General features: G+C 36.7%; 1 protein-coding gene and 1 long non-coding RNA gene across 2 annotated transcripts in view; both read right to left on the reverse strand.

Moving 5' to 3' along the window:
- LOC127414532 (alpha-N-acetylgalactosaminide alpha-2,6-sialyltransferase 5-like) overlaps nucleotides 1-16,492 on the reverse strand; it is a 21,743-nt gene extending 5,251 nt beyond the window's left edge. The window contains exons 1-3 of the mRNA XM_051652624.1: nucleotides 16,346-16,492; nucleotides 14,997-15,170; nucleotides 1,289-1,698 (exon numbers count right to left, since the gene is read on the reverse strand). Of these exons, the coding sequence (XP_051508584.1) occupies nucleotides 1,289-1,698; nucleotides 14,997-15,170; nucleotides 16,346-16,360 (599 nt within the window). The 5' untranslated portion in view covers nucleotides 16,361-16,492. The remainder of the gene's footprint in view (nucleotides 1-1,288; nucleotides 1,699-14,996; nucleotides 15,171-16,345) is intronic.
- Nucleotides 9,342-12,403, reverse strand: LOC127414534 (uncharacterized). Its single transcript, XR_007892810.1, has 5 exons — nucleotides 12,247-12,403; nucleotides 11,628-11,742; nucleotides 11,222-11,348; nucleotides 10,319-10,472; nucleotides 9,342-10,132 (listed from the first exon to the last, which is right to left on the reverse strand). It is a non-coding gene; the product is annotated as an uncharacterized LOC127414534 (long non-coding RNA).
- Nucleotides 16,493-17,276: the final 784 nt, after the last annotated feature.

Genomic DNA, 17,276 nt, shown 5'->3' on the forward strand with positions numbered 1-17,276 from the left:
TAAAATAAAAGAGACACAAATAAGACAACTGTTGACATACAGTAAGAATACAGAGCTATACAGTTTATGTGGAAAGCAGCATATGCCAGATAATTTGATCTTGGAAGTGATTGATTAGAAATGTTTGAGATCATATGGAAATCTCCGACTTGTGACTGTAGACTTGGCAATCTCGGCAGACTTGGTATCTTGTCAAGCATGAACACAGTTATTATCACTTTAAGATCTCTTCTGAAACACTATAGAGACAATTGTGATATTACTAGGATGTTTTTCCTGGGAAAAAGTCTCTTATTTAATCTCAATTTAATCTCATTGCTGTCTGGGAGAAACAACGGAGATATTTGGGGGTGCGTGGGTTGTGTGAGTGAGTGTGTGTGCTCCTGTGGTGTTCCCGGTCAGAAATGAGTGGCAATAAAGGCATGAATGGATGAGGCTACAAAAGAGAAAAAATTAGTGTTCACGCAGTCTTTGAACAAACACACACCCTTTGATTCTTTGACATCCCAAGCAACTTCCAAACCATTCTTGACTCCATAGGAACAAAAGAACATTTGAAAAATTACACACGCACACACACACACACACACACACACACACCAGGTATGTGCCATTTTTGAGAAAATAAAAGTGTCAAAGCAAGTTTTGTTAAATTTAAAAACAACATTAAAATAATTGTATGATAAATAGCACATCAAATTTTGTGAATGGTTTTTTATATAGTCAAAATAATCAATAAATAATGCTATTTTAATAATAATAATAATAATTAAAAAAAAGCGATGGGTCAATAAAGCCATCAAAAAGAAGTGCAAAACCTGTTTTAATTACTGGAAATCAAGTTAACAAAAAAATCTAATGCAATGTCAATGAAAATATAGTCATAATGAAAGATTTACATACATTTTCATGGGCCAGTCATTTTTGACCGGGAACACCACGAGTTTGACTTTCTGACATTTTTTTACAAAATAAAAGAGTTAAAAAAAACTAATTCTGGTTAAACATTACAACAAAGTAGTATGATAAACAGGAAAAAAAAAATATGTATGGTATTTAATATAGTAAATAAGGGAGTTGACTTAAATTACTGATGTTTTCATCATAGGCCTCTTAATCTGAATGAACCATAACACTTTTTACTAACACTCACAGTCATTGTACAATACCAGTGTGTTAAGGCTAAAAATCAATGCGTTAAAATCCTCATAGCTCATGCTTTTAATATTTACTCATACTTCAAACAAGGATTAGTTAAACTAACATGAAGAAACAATACCATTCTCACCTATCTTTGCCAGTTTCCCTCTTGAAGAGCTCATCGAAATGCAACATCTTTAAGCGTGAGATGACGTACACCTGTAGTTTAGGCATCATCTGCTTTATCAGACGCAGGTTATTGTAGACCAGTCCTTTACCATCCTGTCTCATGTAGTTTCCGGGACCCCAAAAGATAAAGAACGTCTCCTGGCTGGAGTTGAGTAGCTCATGCCAGTTTCGTAGTACACGTTGCATGCTGGAGTGCGCAACCACACGCAGGCTTGTTCGCTGCCCTACGTCCCTCTGGTAGCCTCGTGTTGGGGCATCGTTCATTCGGATGACACACTCCGTGTGGTCAATCTCCACACCTCGATCACTTCCTGTCATGTGACCAGAGCTGGTCACTAAGGCACAACATTTGCAGTGCATCCTAAGAGGCTGAGAATTGAGACAATGATGAGATGTTTGAGCGTGCATTTTCATAAAATATATAGTATACAGTAGGCTACATGACCAGTGTACAGAATGAAACATTAAAAGGACAGAGTTACTATAAGTTTCATTGCAAAATGAAGTTGCATAGCAACCACACATGCACAACAAGGTTTAGAAGGTGAAATTTGTAACAGAGAAATTAGTTTAACATAGGAAAACTTTTCATTAGTTAGTTTGAGTTCATGCCTGTCACAACACATTGACTGTAGTTAATGCTACACTTACTGTATAAAAACAAGACAAAGGAGAAACATGTAGTCAGTAAACTATTTCACAAATCTGTTCTTGGGTGTCGGGTAAAAAACAATGCTATATGAAAATAATAAAATGCAACTAACAACAATATCATGAGCAGTTATCATAGCAACTTTTAAAAGGCAGCAGATAAACATTGTTGCTGACATCAAAGGCTGTACATCCAAATCAAACTCTACTCTATTTTGGTGCAAATTCATGTGTCACTTGGTAGAAGCCAAATTATGCAGATGCTAACATGAGCAGGTTGCATGACATGCAATCATAAACAAAACTACACAAAGTAAAAGAAAATACAACCCAGTTTACTTGCGGTTTCACTCACAACAAGGATAAACATGGTTTATGCTGACCACAATGTGTTTTATGCAGTGAATGATTGGTTGCCGAGAGCATGAAACCATTGAAATGGAGAAACATAGGCCTATGTCATGTTAACAATTTTGCATCCCTAAAATCCTAAAACGACCATAAAAATGACTATTTAAACAACTATACAGCTTAAATAATACACAAGTTTTAACAATTAAAATTAATATAAGTTATTTTATAAAATTATAAGCTTTACTTTTCTGTCTTTAAACCCTCCAAAAATTGGTCCCATTCACTTCCATTGTAAGTAGTGGTGCCTGCAGCTGTACGGCCGTACGCACTGTGTGTACCATGAGCGCTCCGACTGAGCTGAGAAATATTTACTCTCAGAATATTTAATCAATCATGAAGTGTGTCCCATATTTCTGTGGGCTGTTTAAAAGAACTAGCAATGCCCAATTTGCTAATGAATAATTCTTTTGAGTCGGTTCTTTTCAGTGAATTGGCCAAATGGGCTTGCAAAACATCTGAATTGATTCATGATTCAGTACAATTCTTTCAGAGCGCGCTCTCACTGAATCATTTGGAGCAGTTTCTCGCACTGTAAAACAGTATCGGGATATTTACGAATACAGCAAACTTCAGCTTGTGCTGTGTCATGTGAACAAGGGGCTGTTCAAACCGAACGTGTTGTTTTTCAATCATTTTCCTTGTAAACATTCGCTAGATAGATGTCTTTTGACAACTGCATCACGCTTCACTGTGTTTTTAGCATCTCTCACGGGAGCGCTGCATCTTTAGATGCTGTGTCAAGTTAAAAAGAACTTATTCAACTGATAAAAACCTGTCTCGAGACAGTTCTGCTCTATCCGTTGTGGTGCGCTTTGCTTTTTTAGCACATAAACGCGTCTGTCTGACCAGTTACTGGAAATATGCTTTAGCCAATAGTTACATGAATGCTACTCATACTCAAGAAAATAAATAAATGCTTATCTCAAAGTCACCAGAATTGAACACTTTGGTGTTGTTTTTTGCAACAACAACAAAAATCTCATGGGGGAGCATGCCCCCTGGTCCCCCCTAGATATGTTTTATTAGGCAGATTTAGAGGTCTGCAACCCGACAGGTTTCGGATCGGGTTCGGGTTCGGGTTTGTAATTAATGAAAAAATAAACAGGCCTACCGATCTTGTTTCTCGCACGCACACTCACTTACAGACATGAGTGGAAAAATTGGCCCGGGGTTTTACATAGAAACTGGCCCAAAAATTGGAGGAGTGGGGGTGTGTGTGTGTAGGGAAATCAGGCCCAAAAGTTGTTAAATTGGGGGGGGGGCAAGGGTCGCTGTCCTTTTCTGCATATCGCGGCACCATTTTGTGGCCCGTTCTGCATAACGCAGCGGCCAATTTCAGCTTATCGCAGCCCATTCGGCCCTGTTTCGCGGCTGGCCCTTCGGGAAAGTCCCAGTTCTCCTGATGGCCAGCACACCCCTGTTTACAGACACGCGCGAACGGACGAGTTAGGGGCGTTCACACCGAATGTGTTTTTGTGCACGTCTGTTCTATTTTCCTATTGTTTAAACACTTGCTGGACGAATGTCTTTAACATTTGCACCACGTCTCGCTTTTTCTTCAGTGTCTCGCATAGGACCGGCACTGTTTAAACACCATGTCAAGTTAAAAAGAACTTCACATTTTCAAAAACGCGTCAAGACACCTGCGCTCTGTTTCATTCTTTGCGCTGCGTCTAGATTGTTTTTAGCGCAGTTGTCACATAGATTCAACAATCGGAAAAAGTTCAGGCTACATACAGGGGACTTTTGCATTGTTTCATATTATTCCAGATCATTCTGCACCAGGTGAAGTTTCAGTGCATAAACGGTAAGTCAACGCATTTTCCCCTTTTGCTCTAGTGTACTAATGGGCTGCTGTGCCTTAATAAAACTGTGTTTACTGTTTCAGTACTGTTAAGAATGTTGCCTATATGCTTACTTAAAATATAGCTGTACTAGGAGAAGAAATTAGAAAGTAAGCAATTTCGGGTTCGGGTTGGGTTCGGTCTTAAAATCTGACGGTATCCTTCGGGACGGATAGGGTCGGGCCACATGGTCACGGGTTCGGATTTCATTTTAAGGCCTATGCAGACCTCTAGGCAGATTTCTGTGCGTACCCTCAGATTAAATCGTGCAGGTGCCCATGATTGTAAGTGCCTCGTTGTTGATTTGTGCTCTTTTTTTTACAGAAAAGGAGGGACGAAATTATTTTTTGTCACAAATGCTGTCGATACTGCTTAATTTGTATTGAACCTGAAATCTTTCTTTAAAGGGACAGTTAGGGTTGCCACCTGTCCCGTAAAATACTGCATCGTCCCGCATTTAAAGATAAAATGATTTAACGATTTGTCCCGTATTTAAGCTGGTCACATGGCGTCACGGTGAAATCGTTCCAGATCACCAATTTAACACTGATATAAGTTGGAAAATGTGCATATGGTGGGTAAGGGACTGTCTGAAAAGTCCACACATTGTGCTAAAACGTGCTAATACTGTGGAGGGTGTGGTAAGGGACCGTCTGAAAAGTCCATAAATGGTGGGTAAAACTGTGGAGTTTTTTCTATATAAATGTTCAATAAGATCAAACAATGTATGAATACAATCATAAAGACAAGTACAGGTGAAGGAAAAAAATAAACAAATAAAATAAATAAAAAAAATTTAAAAAAAATTAATAATATGTATAAACCATCCAAAATGTACATAAATAAGATAAAGAAGACAAATAATAAAAAAATAAATATATTTTTAACATATAAATGATGTATTTTTTTTATGTCATGTGTCAGGAAAGTTCTCATTTTAGCATATAAGAAAGGATATACAATTTTTATTAATAACGCATATTAACTCAATGCATTTATTGCTAAAACTGTGGAGGATGTGGTTAAGGGCTGTGATTCCACCCCCCACCATTTAAGTGCCCCTTATTTTAAAACTTCAAAAGTGGCAACCCTGCCGATAAATCAAAATTCTGTTATCATTTACTCAACCTCATGTTATTCCAAACTCATGTGACTTTGTTTCATCCATGGAACACTAAAGGAGATGTTAGGCAATATGTTTATTTAATCTCAGTCAACATTCATTTTTCATTGCATCTTCTTTCCATACAGTGAAAGTGAATGCTGACTGCAGCTGTCATTTTAACCTAACATCTCCTTTCGTGTTCAGTGAAAGAAAGAAAATCATATGTGTTTGGGGCAACATAAAGTTAAGTAAATGATGACAGAATCTGCATTCTTAGGTGAACTATCCATTTAATGCATGATACCATTGCATTACCAAGACATTACCTTAAAAAATTACGCAGAAAAAAATCAGCAAAGCTAATTTACTGAAGATCCAACCTCAAGAGAAAGCAAGCTAATTTAATTAAGGAGACAGACACATGGGGCCAGTAATGTGACACCACAGTGGCCCCTGACAGACCTGGCACTGTGTGAGATAAATCATTTATAATAAAGGTGAAGCTGTACACCTCTTAGCCTTGTGCATTCGGTGAGATAGACTGCAGAGATCCACAGACAGCACTTTCCTTATGCAGGTATCACTGCCTCTTAGTGATGGAGACTCTATTAGATTTTATCTACTGTGATAAACAGGGTCGTTTCCATGGAGACAATGGCCCAGTGGAGTGTACACAATCAGGTCCAGTAAATATCCATCCACACTGATTATTCTCTCATTAACATCCTCCATCTTAAGATCCCTCCTGCGAGACATGTGACCATAATTACTCTAATAGCAAGCTCACCCTCCTTCCAATGCATGATTCATATCGTTGCTGACATGGATCTGCATATGACCTTTCTGAGAAAGATGGGAAAAGGGGAATTCTAGCCATTATCCTTTATGGACACGTTGCCTGTTTCGAATAATTAAATGAATGTATGGAGGTCACATTTTTTTTCAAAAAGGTAAATTATTTTATTAGTCAGCAAATTAGATTATCTCAGCAGGTAAACAAAAATATGATTATGTGTTATTTTACTCTTAAGTATCATATATACAGTAGCTTGATTGCATACACTGGACCCTCAAAGTATTTGGACACTTAAGTCACACATAAGAAACTATGAATGTTATTGAATTAGACAACAAAATATCTAACCATCAGGCTTCTACAAACAAATAATGCTAGACCTTTATCAAAACTAACTTTACTTTTCTGAGCCATCTTTTAAATGACTTTTAACCAACTGGTGAAAAGATGATTTTTAGTGGATGAATGAAGCAGCCAGTTTCTCTCAAGTTCACACAGGTGTCCACCCAGAGTAAACACACGTGTAGTTTATCACATTACCTATGGACTATTACATCACATTAACTTATTAGGCTAATATGTTCCATCAAGTCTGACAGCCAGAAAGTAGCCAAATACTTTTCTTCATTTTGAAAACGATATTTCTTTTTTTACAATATAAAACAAAACTTTTTAAAATAAAATAATAATATTTGGGAAATGCTTTGCTTGAAAAGTGTACTTGCGCTCTCTTTCTTTAAAATAAATGCCAGTGATATTTTGTTATGTAGTACAATGACATTCATACAGTTTTAAGAGTGACTTGGGCAGCTCAGCAAGTAAAGACGCTGACTACCACACCTGGAGTCGCAACTTCAAATCCAGGGTGTGCTGAGTGACTCCAGTCAGGCTTCCTAAGCATCCAATTGGCCCAGTTGCTTGGGTGGGTAGAGTCACATTGGGTTAACCTTAGGTGCAGACTGGGAAGAGAAATCAGCCCAGGATTTTACACAGAAGCTGGCCCAAAAGTTGTCCTCTTCAGCATATTGCAGTGCCGTTTTGTGGCCCATTCTGCATAACGCGGCTGGCCATTTCAGCCCATTTGGCCCCGTTTCGTGGCCAGCCCATCTGGAAAAGTCCCGGTTCTCCCAATGGCCAGTCCGCCCTGGTTAACCTCCCTGTGGTCGCTATAATGTGGTTCTCGCTCTCAGTGGGACGCATGGTGAGTTGTACGTGGATGCTTCGGAGAATAGCATGAGCCTCCACATGCTCTAGGTCTCCGTGTTAACGCGCTTAACAAGCCACTTGATAAGATGTGTGGATTGACGGTCTCAGATGCAAAGGCAACTGAGATTCATCCTCTGCCACCTGGATTGAGGCGCCACCACGAGGACTTAAGAGCGCACTGGGAATTGGGCATGCCAATAGGGGAAAAAAAAAAAGTGGCTTAAGTGTACAAATACTAATTTGGGCCACTGTATACAGATGTATGTGTGTGTTTTATTACTAATCCACTGGCGTTTACTTATATTTCGAGGTGTCTGAATTCAAACAGTAAAACAATGGTCCTGGAAGTAGTAAAAGGGATAGTACACCCAAAAATTAAAATTCTCTCTTTTACTCATACCATCCCACATGTGTAAGACTTTCTTTTTCTGATGAACACAACCAGAGATTTTTAGAATAATATTCCTGCTCTGTTGGTCCTTACAATGCAATCTAATGGTGACCAGACATTTGAAGCTCCAAAAATCACATAAAGGCAGCATAAAAGTAGTCCATATGACTCCAGAAGCGATGTGACAGGTGTGGAATGTGAAAGTGAAAGTGGAGGTTTATGGTAAAATAAAAAAGGACTTTTTCATATTGCTTATGAAGACATGGATTTAACCACTGGATTCTTATGGATTACTTTTATGCTGCCTTTATGTGATTTTTGGATCTTCAAAGGTCTGGTCACCATTAGATTGCACTGTAAGGACCAACAGAGCTGAAATATTCTTCTAAAAATCTTTGTTTGTGTTCTGCAGAAGAAAGAAAGTCATAAACATCTGGGATGGCATGAGGGTGAGTAAATAATGAGAGAATTGTTATTTTTGGGTAAAATATCCCTTTAAAAACTGGGTTTCACTGAAGAAAGATGTTCAAGGATTACTTCTTAAGCCATTCTGAACAGTCAAAAAATCATTCAAATTGTCAAAATCCCATCAGACAGATCCTCTGCATGTTTTTCATTTCCTTCCAATGACGTTCCAAAAACTGCTGTTAATGTTTTTGATGAAAATTTGTAGACCGTGTTCATTAAGCTATATTCTACATTGGCTGTTCAATTCCACTAATAAGAGAAAATCTTCCCATTTTTACTGTTATAAAATTACTTCCACAGAGTATATCCATCAAGTCTGGTTCTGAATCCTGGAGTTGTTATTAATTCGGATAAGAGTTAAGAGGTTAAGAGTTCTCTTGGACTAGAGCTGGTAGACTTGAGAGCCTTGTCTGTCCAGACTGATCTTGTCAGTGAGAAGGATGAGAAAGACTTTGCATGAATTGTGCATAACAAAAATAAGATATATTCTGTAGAAATTAAAATTTTGCTTAATATGGTAACATCTAAATTAACTGGTATTGCTCATGTCAAAAATATTATTAAATATGACTGTCAACCTGACTACATTAGGTTACACCAACAAAGTCTTTTTTAAGGGTCAGATCAGGTAGAGATCCTTAAATAATGAATTGTAGGTTAACACTTTCTACAGAGTGTGATGGGTTGATGCATTGTAAAACTATATTATGACTCCAGAAGTCTTGAAATATTTTATATAACTTCTATGATATATTATGGTGCTTTTGCATCCTTTTAAAGCTTGAATGATCATTCCCTACACTGTCAGAAAAAAGTGCAAAGTGCAGTTTGTACCTTTAGTGGTATAATGGCTTGTCACTGGGGCAGTACCCTCAAAGGTACATTTGTGTACCCTTAAACGTGGGCACATTTTCATACCCTTACAGCTTGTACCTTTTAAGAGGCAAATCTGTACCCTTGGTGACTAACTTGGACCTCAGTGATATGGCACTATAATGTACCCATGGAAAAGGTGCAGATTTGGCCTTTTAAGGGTACTGCCCCAGTGACAACACTTTGAACATTATGAATGGGAAATTTGTACTCAATAAAGCATATTAAAAACTTGATGTTTAATCACATTTATTTAATAACATGAAACATTCAATAATTCCACATTTTTGTTCACAATGTCACAGAATGAACACTTTAAACATCTCAGAATCACAATTTGTCATCAAATACAGTAGGATACATATTTAATTTTAACTTAAGTACCCTTTAATACTCACCCAAAAATACATTTTAGGAGCACATAAAAGGCTAGGTTTTAATGAACATCACAGGCTATCTTTTCAACACAACGGCAGTTGACAGTCCCTCACTTTAAAACTTAAAAAAAGAACAAAATGAACATGTGAACACTCAAACCACTTTGAAGGAGCTTCTCTCATTTCAGGTTGTTTCTCACAAAAAATAAATTACCGTATGCCTTCAGACAACTTGAAATTAGACGCACAAGTCACATGGACTACCTTTATGACATCCTTTGTGTCCTCTAAGCTGTAAACTGAGCCTCTTTCCACTGCCATTGCATTGAAAGGGTGGGCTGTTATATTCATTAAAAATATCTCCTTTTCTGTCCTCACATAAGAAAAGAAAGTCATACAGGTTTGAAACATCATGAGGGTGAGTAAAATGTGACAATTTTTATTTTTCGGTGTTAATAGTCTCTTCTGGAACACATGACCTCTTTGAATGATTCTTGACTCATATCTTTGCTATAGCACATTGCAGGAAGTGAGCATATTTTTTATACAGGGTGAAAGTATGCACTGAAGGCTGCAATTACCCCCTCTTTGATTCTTATTCCCCTGCACACCATCCATTTGATCAGGACTTGAACCATCCTGGTGAAAGCCATTTTCATATGGTGTATCAGCATCACACTGTAAGAGGAAAACATAATGTTAGAACAGTATTAAAACCATGCAACATCTGCAAAAACAACTTTCCATGCTTTATTTAATTTGCTATGACAAAACTTGCAGTATTACATCATTCTGTCGCAACAAAAACATTTGTTTGACAATATTTACTACTCATATAATCCGCAGTAATGCCACAATAAATACCTAGAAGATCTTCTGCAAGCATCTCCTCTCTTGCTTCAATGTATATTTTGGCCAAAAGGATTTTTCTTTGTGCAAACTCATGCACAATACTAGTAAAGCTCTCCTTGAAGAACTGGACAGTTGATGAATGTATTCAGTCAATTTCATCACATAACTGAAAGAAAATAATTCGATAGTAATGGAAAGGTAATCATTCACATTAACTTGATATTAAAGTGGTCACACTAGTCTTATAGAAATATTTTACCCAAAATTGAAAATTATGTCCTAACTCACCCTTATGTCACTCTAAACCTGTATATCATTTTCTTCTGTGGAACACAAAAGGTGAATGTTTAAAATCTTCATAGTGTTTATTGGCCATAATGTAAGTGGGTGGTGACTTACCATAAAACCAGAGTAAAAGTAATCAATGCTACTTAAACTACATTCCAAGTTTGTTCACAGAATGCAATGAGAACCAGAGAGGTGTTCAGTGCTTTATTGCTTTAATTTGATTGTAAATAACAACTTCAATTGTGTTCTGTTCATCAACGTGATCATATCACTACAGAAAACTTGGAATACACTGCACCTTTTATTTAAAATACTTTTACTGTAGTTTATGTCCTGCCACCAGAAAGTCACCTTTTGTGTTAAAAAGAAGAAAAGAGTCATGTTGGTTTGAAATTACATTAGGGTGAGTAAAAGACATAATTTCCCTTTTTGGGTAAATTATTCCACAACTTTTCAGCAATATAAAAATATTAAAATGCCCAAGTGACAGAAAAATTCTGTGCCCCTCTCATTTTCATGTCCCCTTTTTACAGTGTAGTTCTAAGCTAGTGTTCCACATGCAACACTGAAATCAAACATGTATTTTAAGCTGATAATTGACATAAAATTATCTGTGATATTACTTACACTTCTCCTCCATGAAAAAGTTTGCAGCATTTAACAATCAAAGTATCTGGTAGCATCCTGCCTTATAGTTCATGCAAAATATTTACTTGTCCCTCAAAGATGCATCCTCATCAATGACAGCAAACTCCTTTTGGAGCCAAATAAAAAGTGCAGAGGAAAATATTTGTTCAATCTCAAATGTACAAACAATTTTTCCCATCTGAACTTAAATTTCGCAACCACTCTAAGAGATACTCTGTTACTCTTCAGTTATAAAGAGTATTAATGCTATCAATGATTAGAAGCTATACAGTATGTATTGTGAAAAGCACTATACAAATAAAAATGAAGACTTAAAATATATGTCCTGTAAAACATTATTGTGCAGTTGGCTAGCTAATGTGTTATACTACAGCAATCCACTCACCCCTGACACGGACTCTTTGCAGTTTCTTCAGACTGTATGACTGTGCCCAAATTTCTCCTTACTCCTCTCCTCGAGAATCAGATGTGCATGCTCCAAGAGATTGGTGCCAAGTACGCTAACAAAAACAGAGAAACATATATAAGCATGATCAGGGATTACAGGCAATAAATGTCATAATACTTGGATTTATTGTGACAATACTGTGCATGGGGAAGCAAAAGTGTAATAAATCAACAATGTTTTTTAATACTTTGTGCATTCGGAATGAACGCTGGCATCTTTTCAACTGTAATCGCGCATATTAAAAATGATATTATTGCTCGTGGACGGAAAACAATCATTGCCGATACACACTTGCTGTACCCAAAGCTCCAGCTCTCTGGCATGGTGAGAGGCATTGAGCAGATTTCTTCCGCACTAGTGATGTGAAGATCGGATCATTTTACTGACTTGGATCTTTGAGTCTTGTTCAGCAAAATGAACGAATCCTTATACAAGTAATTTCGTTCATTTCGTTCATTTGAGCAGAATTAAATAAAAATGTTACATATAGTCCCAATAAGGAAAGAATTATAATGCAGCTAAAGACAAATTATGAGAAACAGAAAGATTAGTTCACCTCTGGATTGAATCTTCTTTTCGAGTCGTTCGTTCTTTTGTCACGTGACAGCCGTATACTAGCGTACTCAGACCAGTTGACTCGAGAGGTGAACTAATAATTTCTGTTTCCTGTGTGAGCAGTGCATAGCATACACGGCTGTCAAGTGACAAAAGAACGAACGACTGGGCCCAAAAGAGTTGAAAGGTGAACTAATCATTTCTGTTTCCTGTACAGCGCCTATGCGGTTTTCGTGTGACAAACGAATGGAGGTTGCGCAATGCACATGCGCGGCCAGCACGAAATGAACAAATCACTCTCTGAGACTACTCATTCTTCTGGGTCACATAAAAGATTTGTTCAAAATGAACAAATAGTTCATGAACGACCCATCACTAGTATTGTTACATGCTCAGTACGTGGTGCAAGAAAGCAGTTCGACAGACTAAAGTGTTTCAATGAAGAAAACATGACAAAAATTGTCTTGAGGTGTAGTAGCTTTGGTATAAGCGGAATGATTGTCTCGGACATCAAATTATTGAAAATGAATGCAAACCTGAGGCATAATGGCTGCAACGCAATAATTGTCAATAATTTGACGGTCCCTCGTCAATTATTCCGTACTAAACTGAAGTACATAACAATACGTTGGCCTTCTCAAGCCTGCATAGTTAAATAAGTATTTTGGCGGGAGAGCAAATATGGTTAGCACGCAAACACGTCAACGGCCGTCAATGAAAATTACTACCTACAAACATTACACATTACAATTGGAAAAATACATTAAATACCAATTATAAAAACACTTAAATTTAAACGTACCTCTGAATTTATGTGATTCTTCAGTGTCTTCCAGGTTCTTTTAACTTGAGGAGAAGATCCTCCGTCGACAGTCAGAGATCCATCATCATGTTGCGAGTGTCATTCCACGCACATCCCAAAATTCCCGCGCACAGCGCGCGCCTTGAGTCAATCTCATTGGAGGAATAAAGCTCTACACTGTGAAATTACCTGTTGCACTTGCAGGTCTTCAATTTTTCTTGTTTATAAAGTTTGTATTAATTGTGCTTAAGTGTGCGCTCTTCCTTTGAATAAATTAAACGTCCAAAAGATCCAAAGTTTAATGATTTTATTTAAAGCTTTTGTTGTTAAAAAATAACAAAATGTTATTAATGAGAGGGTGCAACAAAAATCCATCTTCCAAACCATGCCTTTACTTTACCCAAATACACTTTGATAAACCTATAATAATGATATTATATTATAAATATTTTAGAGTTGTCGGGACAGGTTTCGCGGGAAATTGCATACATACGTCATCCGTACACAGAGAAAATAAGCTCCGGCTTCTGTAGCACACCTGTGGCAGTAGCTGAATCTGAAAGTTTGTTGTCACAACGAACGAGAAAAATTGACCATGGATCATTCAAAACACATTCCACATTCATCCACACAGAGGAGCAGAGCCGAAGCACAACCAAAACAATGTCCTTCCGCATGACGCATGCAGTTTTATTTTTTAACCGCTAAAGGGCCACACGTTACATAGTGTGACTCATTTATTTTATATGGGATAAAATGGCATTGTTTCTAAACCTGTTCGTAATTTAATTAATTTGTTTTATATGTAATAAAATAAAATAAAATAAATAATAATAATCATCTTGATGCTCTAAATATAAACACTAAAATCCAGAGGTCAGATATGGATTATTTTTTTCACCTGTTGTATGTGACCAGAGAACATGGAACTATTTTACTGTAAAGCATTTTATTTTTTATCATTTATTATTTAAGTTTATGTTAGTGTTGGGTGATTTTCAGTTGCATGTTTATTGAATTGTTGAGATCACAAATGGGACAACGAAGTGAATTTCATGCATATAAAGGGTTTGGCTTTGGCAGCCTTGAACCACCTTTTAGGGGAAATGGTACATACATGGACCCTATGATGGACAGAAATGTATTTGTACCTTAAGGTGTAACTTTGACCCAGTGAGGGTACAACCACATAAGCTGTACCCTATGTGATCACAAATGGACCCCGACCGTACCCTTTTTTTTTTTGACAGTGTATTCATTGTAGTTGCATGAAAAAGAGTTACAAGTCCATTCTTCAAAATTTCTCCTTTTGGGTTCCACAAAGAAATAAAGTCATGAGGATTTGGAAAGACTTGAGGGTGATTAAATAATGACAACATTTTCATTTTGGGGCGAACTCTTCCTTTAAGGACTTACAGGTCAGAGACACAACATATTTGCTGTGATTTTCCAGATGTCTGTAAAACACTCAGATACATACAATCTCTTCTGTATGCAAGAGTATACAGAACAGAGCATACTGGGATAACTCTACTCCTCAAAGCAACTTTCAAAGGACAAATTGAAATGGTATAAAGCTTTAATGGGTTGTTTTCTTAAAGAACATTTGTGTTGATTTAATTAATCTGACAGCAGTTTCAAGAAACCAGCTTTAAAATTGCTTTCCAATTTCAATAATTAATAGAAAATACATTTATTAAAACTACAAGCGAACTATGCAACAAAGCAATTTCAAAGATGTTAATAAATCTCTGATGACTGATCTATTCTGCCAGCCCTTAAAACTAAATGTGTTTAAAACCTTTTGAAACCATGAAAGAAACAGTTTTAAAAAGGCATGATTAATTAGGTTATGATCTAAATTATTTTCTAAATTGCAAAGTGCCACTTGAATCACTTAAGAGAGATGAGCTTGATTGTATTTAATAGATCCATTGAAAGTATGTCACCTTGTGATCAATGATGCTGTTGTAACCTTTTAAGTATGTCTGCTGTCTTAGAATTTCCATCTGATGTCCATCTGATTCCATCTGATTTTCTGTTGTGCTGTTAATACTGCTGTTGTATAGGAACAATAAGCTTGTACAGGCGGTCATGACACCAATCAATATGATCCCATGACGCTGAAACCAGAGAAACATGAATCTGTCATTAAGGATCCCCATGCAGGCTCTTACATCAGTGGTTCTGCTGATAGGTATATTGGTTCATGAAAGGCTCATATTGAGGGTTTTGAGCTAATGGGGCATAAGGGACAAGTTGGGTGAATATGAGTATTATATATCAAATAAAAGCTCTAAGTGAGATCTTTTCAGTGCCATGAGAAGACAACTGAAATGATTAGCCATATGTTATGTGATGGGGGTTTTATGGTGTCAAAAAGATTGATGTAAGTGCACTTTTAATGCATCAAACTAGTAAGCACACAGGACAAGTGACCCAAGACACAGTTAAATGGTAAACACGCTTCAAATATGTATCACACTAGGAGAAATGGATTCATGTACATATAGCTTTCAAATGAGGTCAATGAACTCAGTGAATAATTGGTGCTTCTATATAATCATAATAAAATAATTTGTTTAAATGTTCTAATCTTTAAGCAACAATTCTTATTTCAATTCAGTTTGAGTTTATTACAGTATGATTTCATTGCAAGATTTTAAAAAGTTCAAATTAATGATTTAATATTTTCTTACAACCATATTCTGCAGTTTGTGAAACCTTATATGCAAAAAGGCATCTCTCTCTTTTTTTGTCATTTTGAAAATGATGAAATTAAATGGAATAAGAATTAAAATTATGACTGAAAACAAAACCACGCAACACCTCATTTGTGTATCCAATTCAATGTTACCTTGTTATAAGCCTGCATGTCATTGCAATGCATTTAAATTAAATTATACTGTAAAATAAAAATAGGTTATTAATTTAAAATTGACCACAGTTGACTCACCAAACTTTGATTTGGTAAAAAAGTTTAGAATGAAATAACAACTCCATCTTTAGTAATTATGTAGGCAACAGTAGACGTTCTTGTAATTTAGTGTGACTGAAATCACTCTTACAAAAATAATGGTAAACATATTTTCCGCCTGAATAGTAGCCTAATAGTCGTAGCCGATACAGTAATTATACAGTTATTGTGTAACTTGGCATTAGTGTCACATATGTGTAATGGTTTTGCCCATAGTATAACTATGGCATTCGGCGGAACATATAGTTACCATGGTAAATTTGTGTAAGCCAATGGCAGTTAAAGTTAGTTTACATGAAAGAGAAAATATGAATCCTGTACCGTTCGAGTCTTCATATTGTGAAGTCTTTAATTCGGCCACTTTAGTCCAAGACGTGCTGTTTCACCGACAGTGTAGGTGTAAATCCGTACGGTTTACATCTCTTTATCCAACCCTTCTGCGCACACGTCTTCATGCTCAAACTGAACTCAATATAATCTACAGTCATCCGTCCACAGACTGCTGCGTGTACGCATGGTCTTAAAGAACGCCGAACTTCAATCCCTTATAAAATATTACCAATGCTAATCAAAATTTCCAACAAAAACAGCCAGCTATTTTTATCCACAATTATTGTTGACACTGTAAAACCGTAGCTACTAAATTAATATGGGATGACCTTCAAACACTCACTGTAGGGGCTGATCCGACCCAGCGTATTCATGAGCTAAAACAAAGAAGAAGAAAAAAAAGAGCTTAACGCATTGCAATGGAAAAGAACGCAGGTGTCTCGAGACGCGTTTTGAAAAGCTGAAAGGTAAAGTTCACCCAAAAATTTTAATTCTTTCATCATTTACTCACCCTCATGCCATCCCAGATGTGTCTTTCTTTCTTCTCCTGAAAACAAAGATTTTTAGAAGAATATCTCAGCTCTGTTGGTCTATTCAATAAAAGTGATTGGTGGCTAGAACTTTGGAGCTCCAAAAAGGGCATAAAGGCAGCATAAAAGCAATCCACGTGACTCCAGTGGTTTAATCCATGTCTTATGAAGCGATGTGATAGGTGGGTGAGAAACAAATCAATATTTTAGTCCTTTTTTACCATAAATTCTCCTCCCTGCCCAGTAGGTGGCGATATGCACAAAGATTGCCAAAAACATAAGAAGAAAGTGAAAGTGGAGATTTATAGTAAAAAGGACTAAAATATTGATCTGTTTCTCACCCACACCTATCATATCGCTTCTTGCCTTTATATGCTTTTTGGACCTTCAAA

The sequence above is a fragment of the Myxocyprinus asiaticus genome, chromosome 24 (genome assembly GCF_019703515.2).
Source record: "Myxocyprinus asiaticus isolate MX2 ecotype Aquarium Trade chromosome 24, UBuf_Myxa_2, whole genome shotgun sequence".
Lineage (NCBI taxonomy): Eukaryota > Metazoa > Chordata > Actinopteri > Cypriniformes > Catostomidae > Myxocyprinus > Myxocyprinus asiaticus.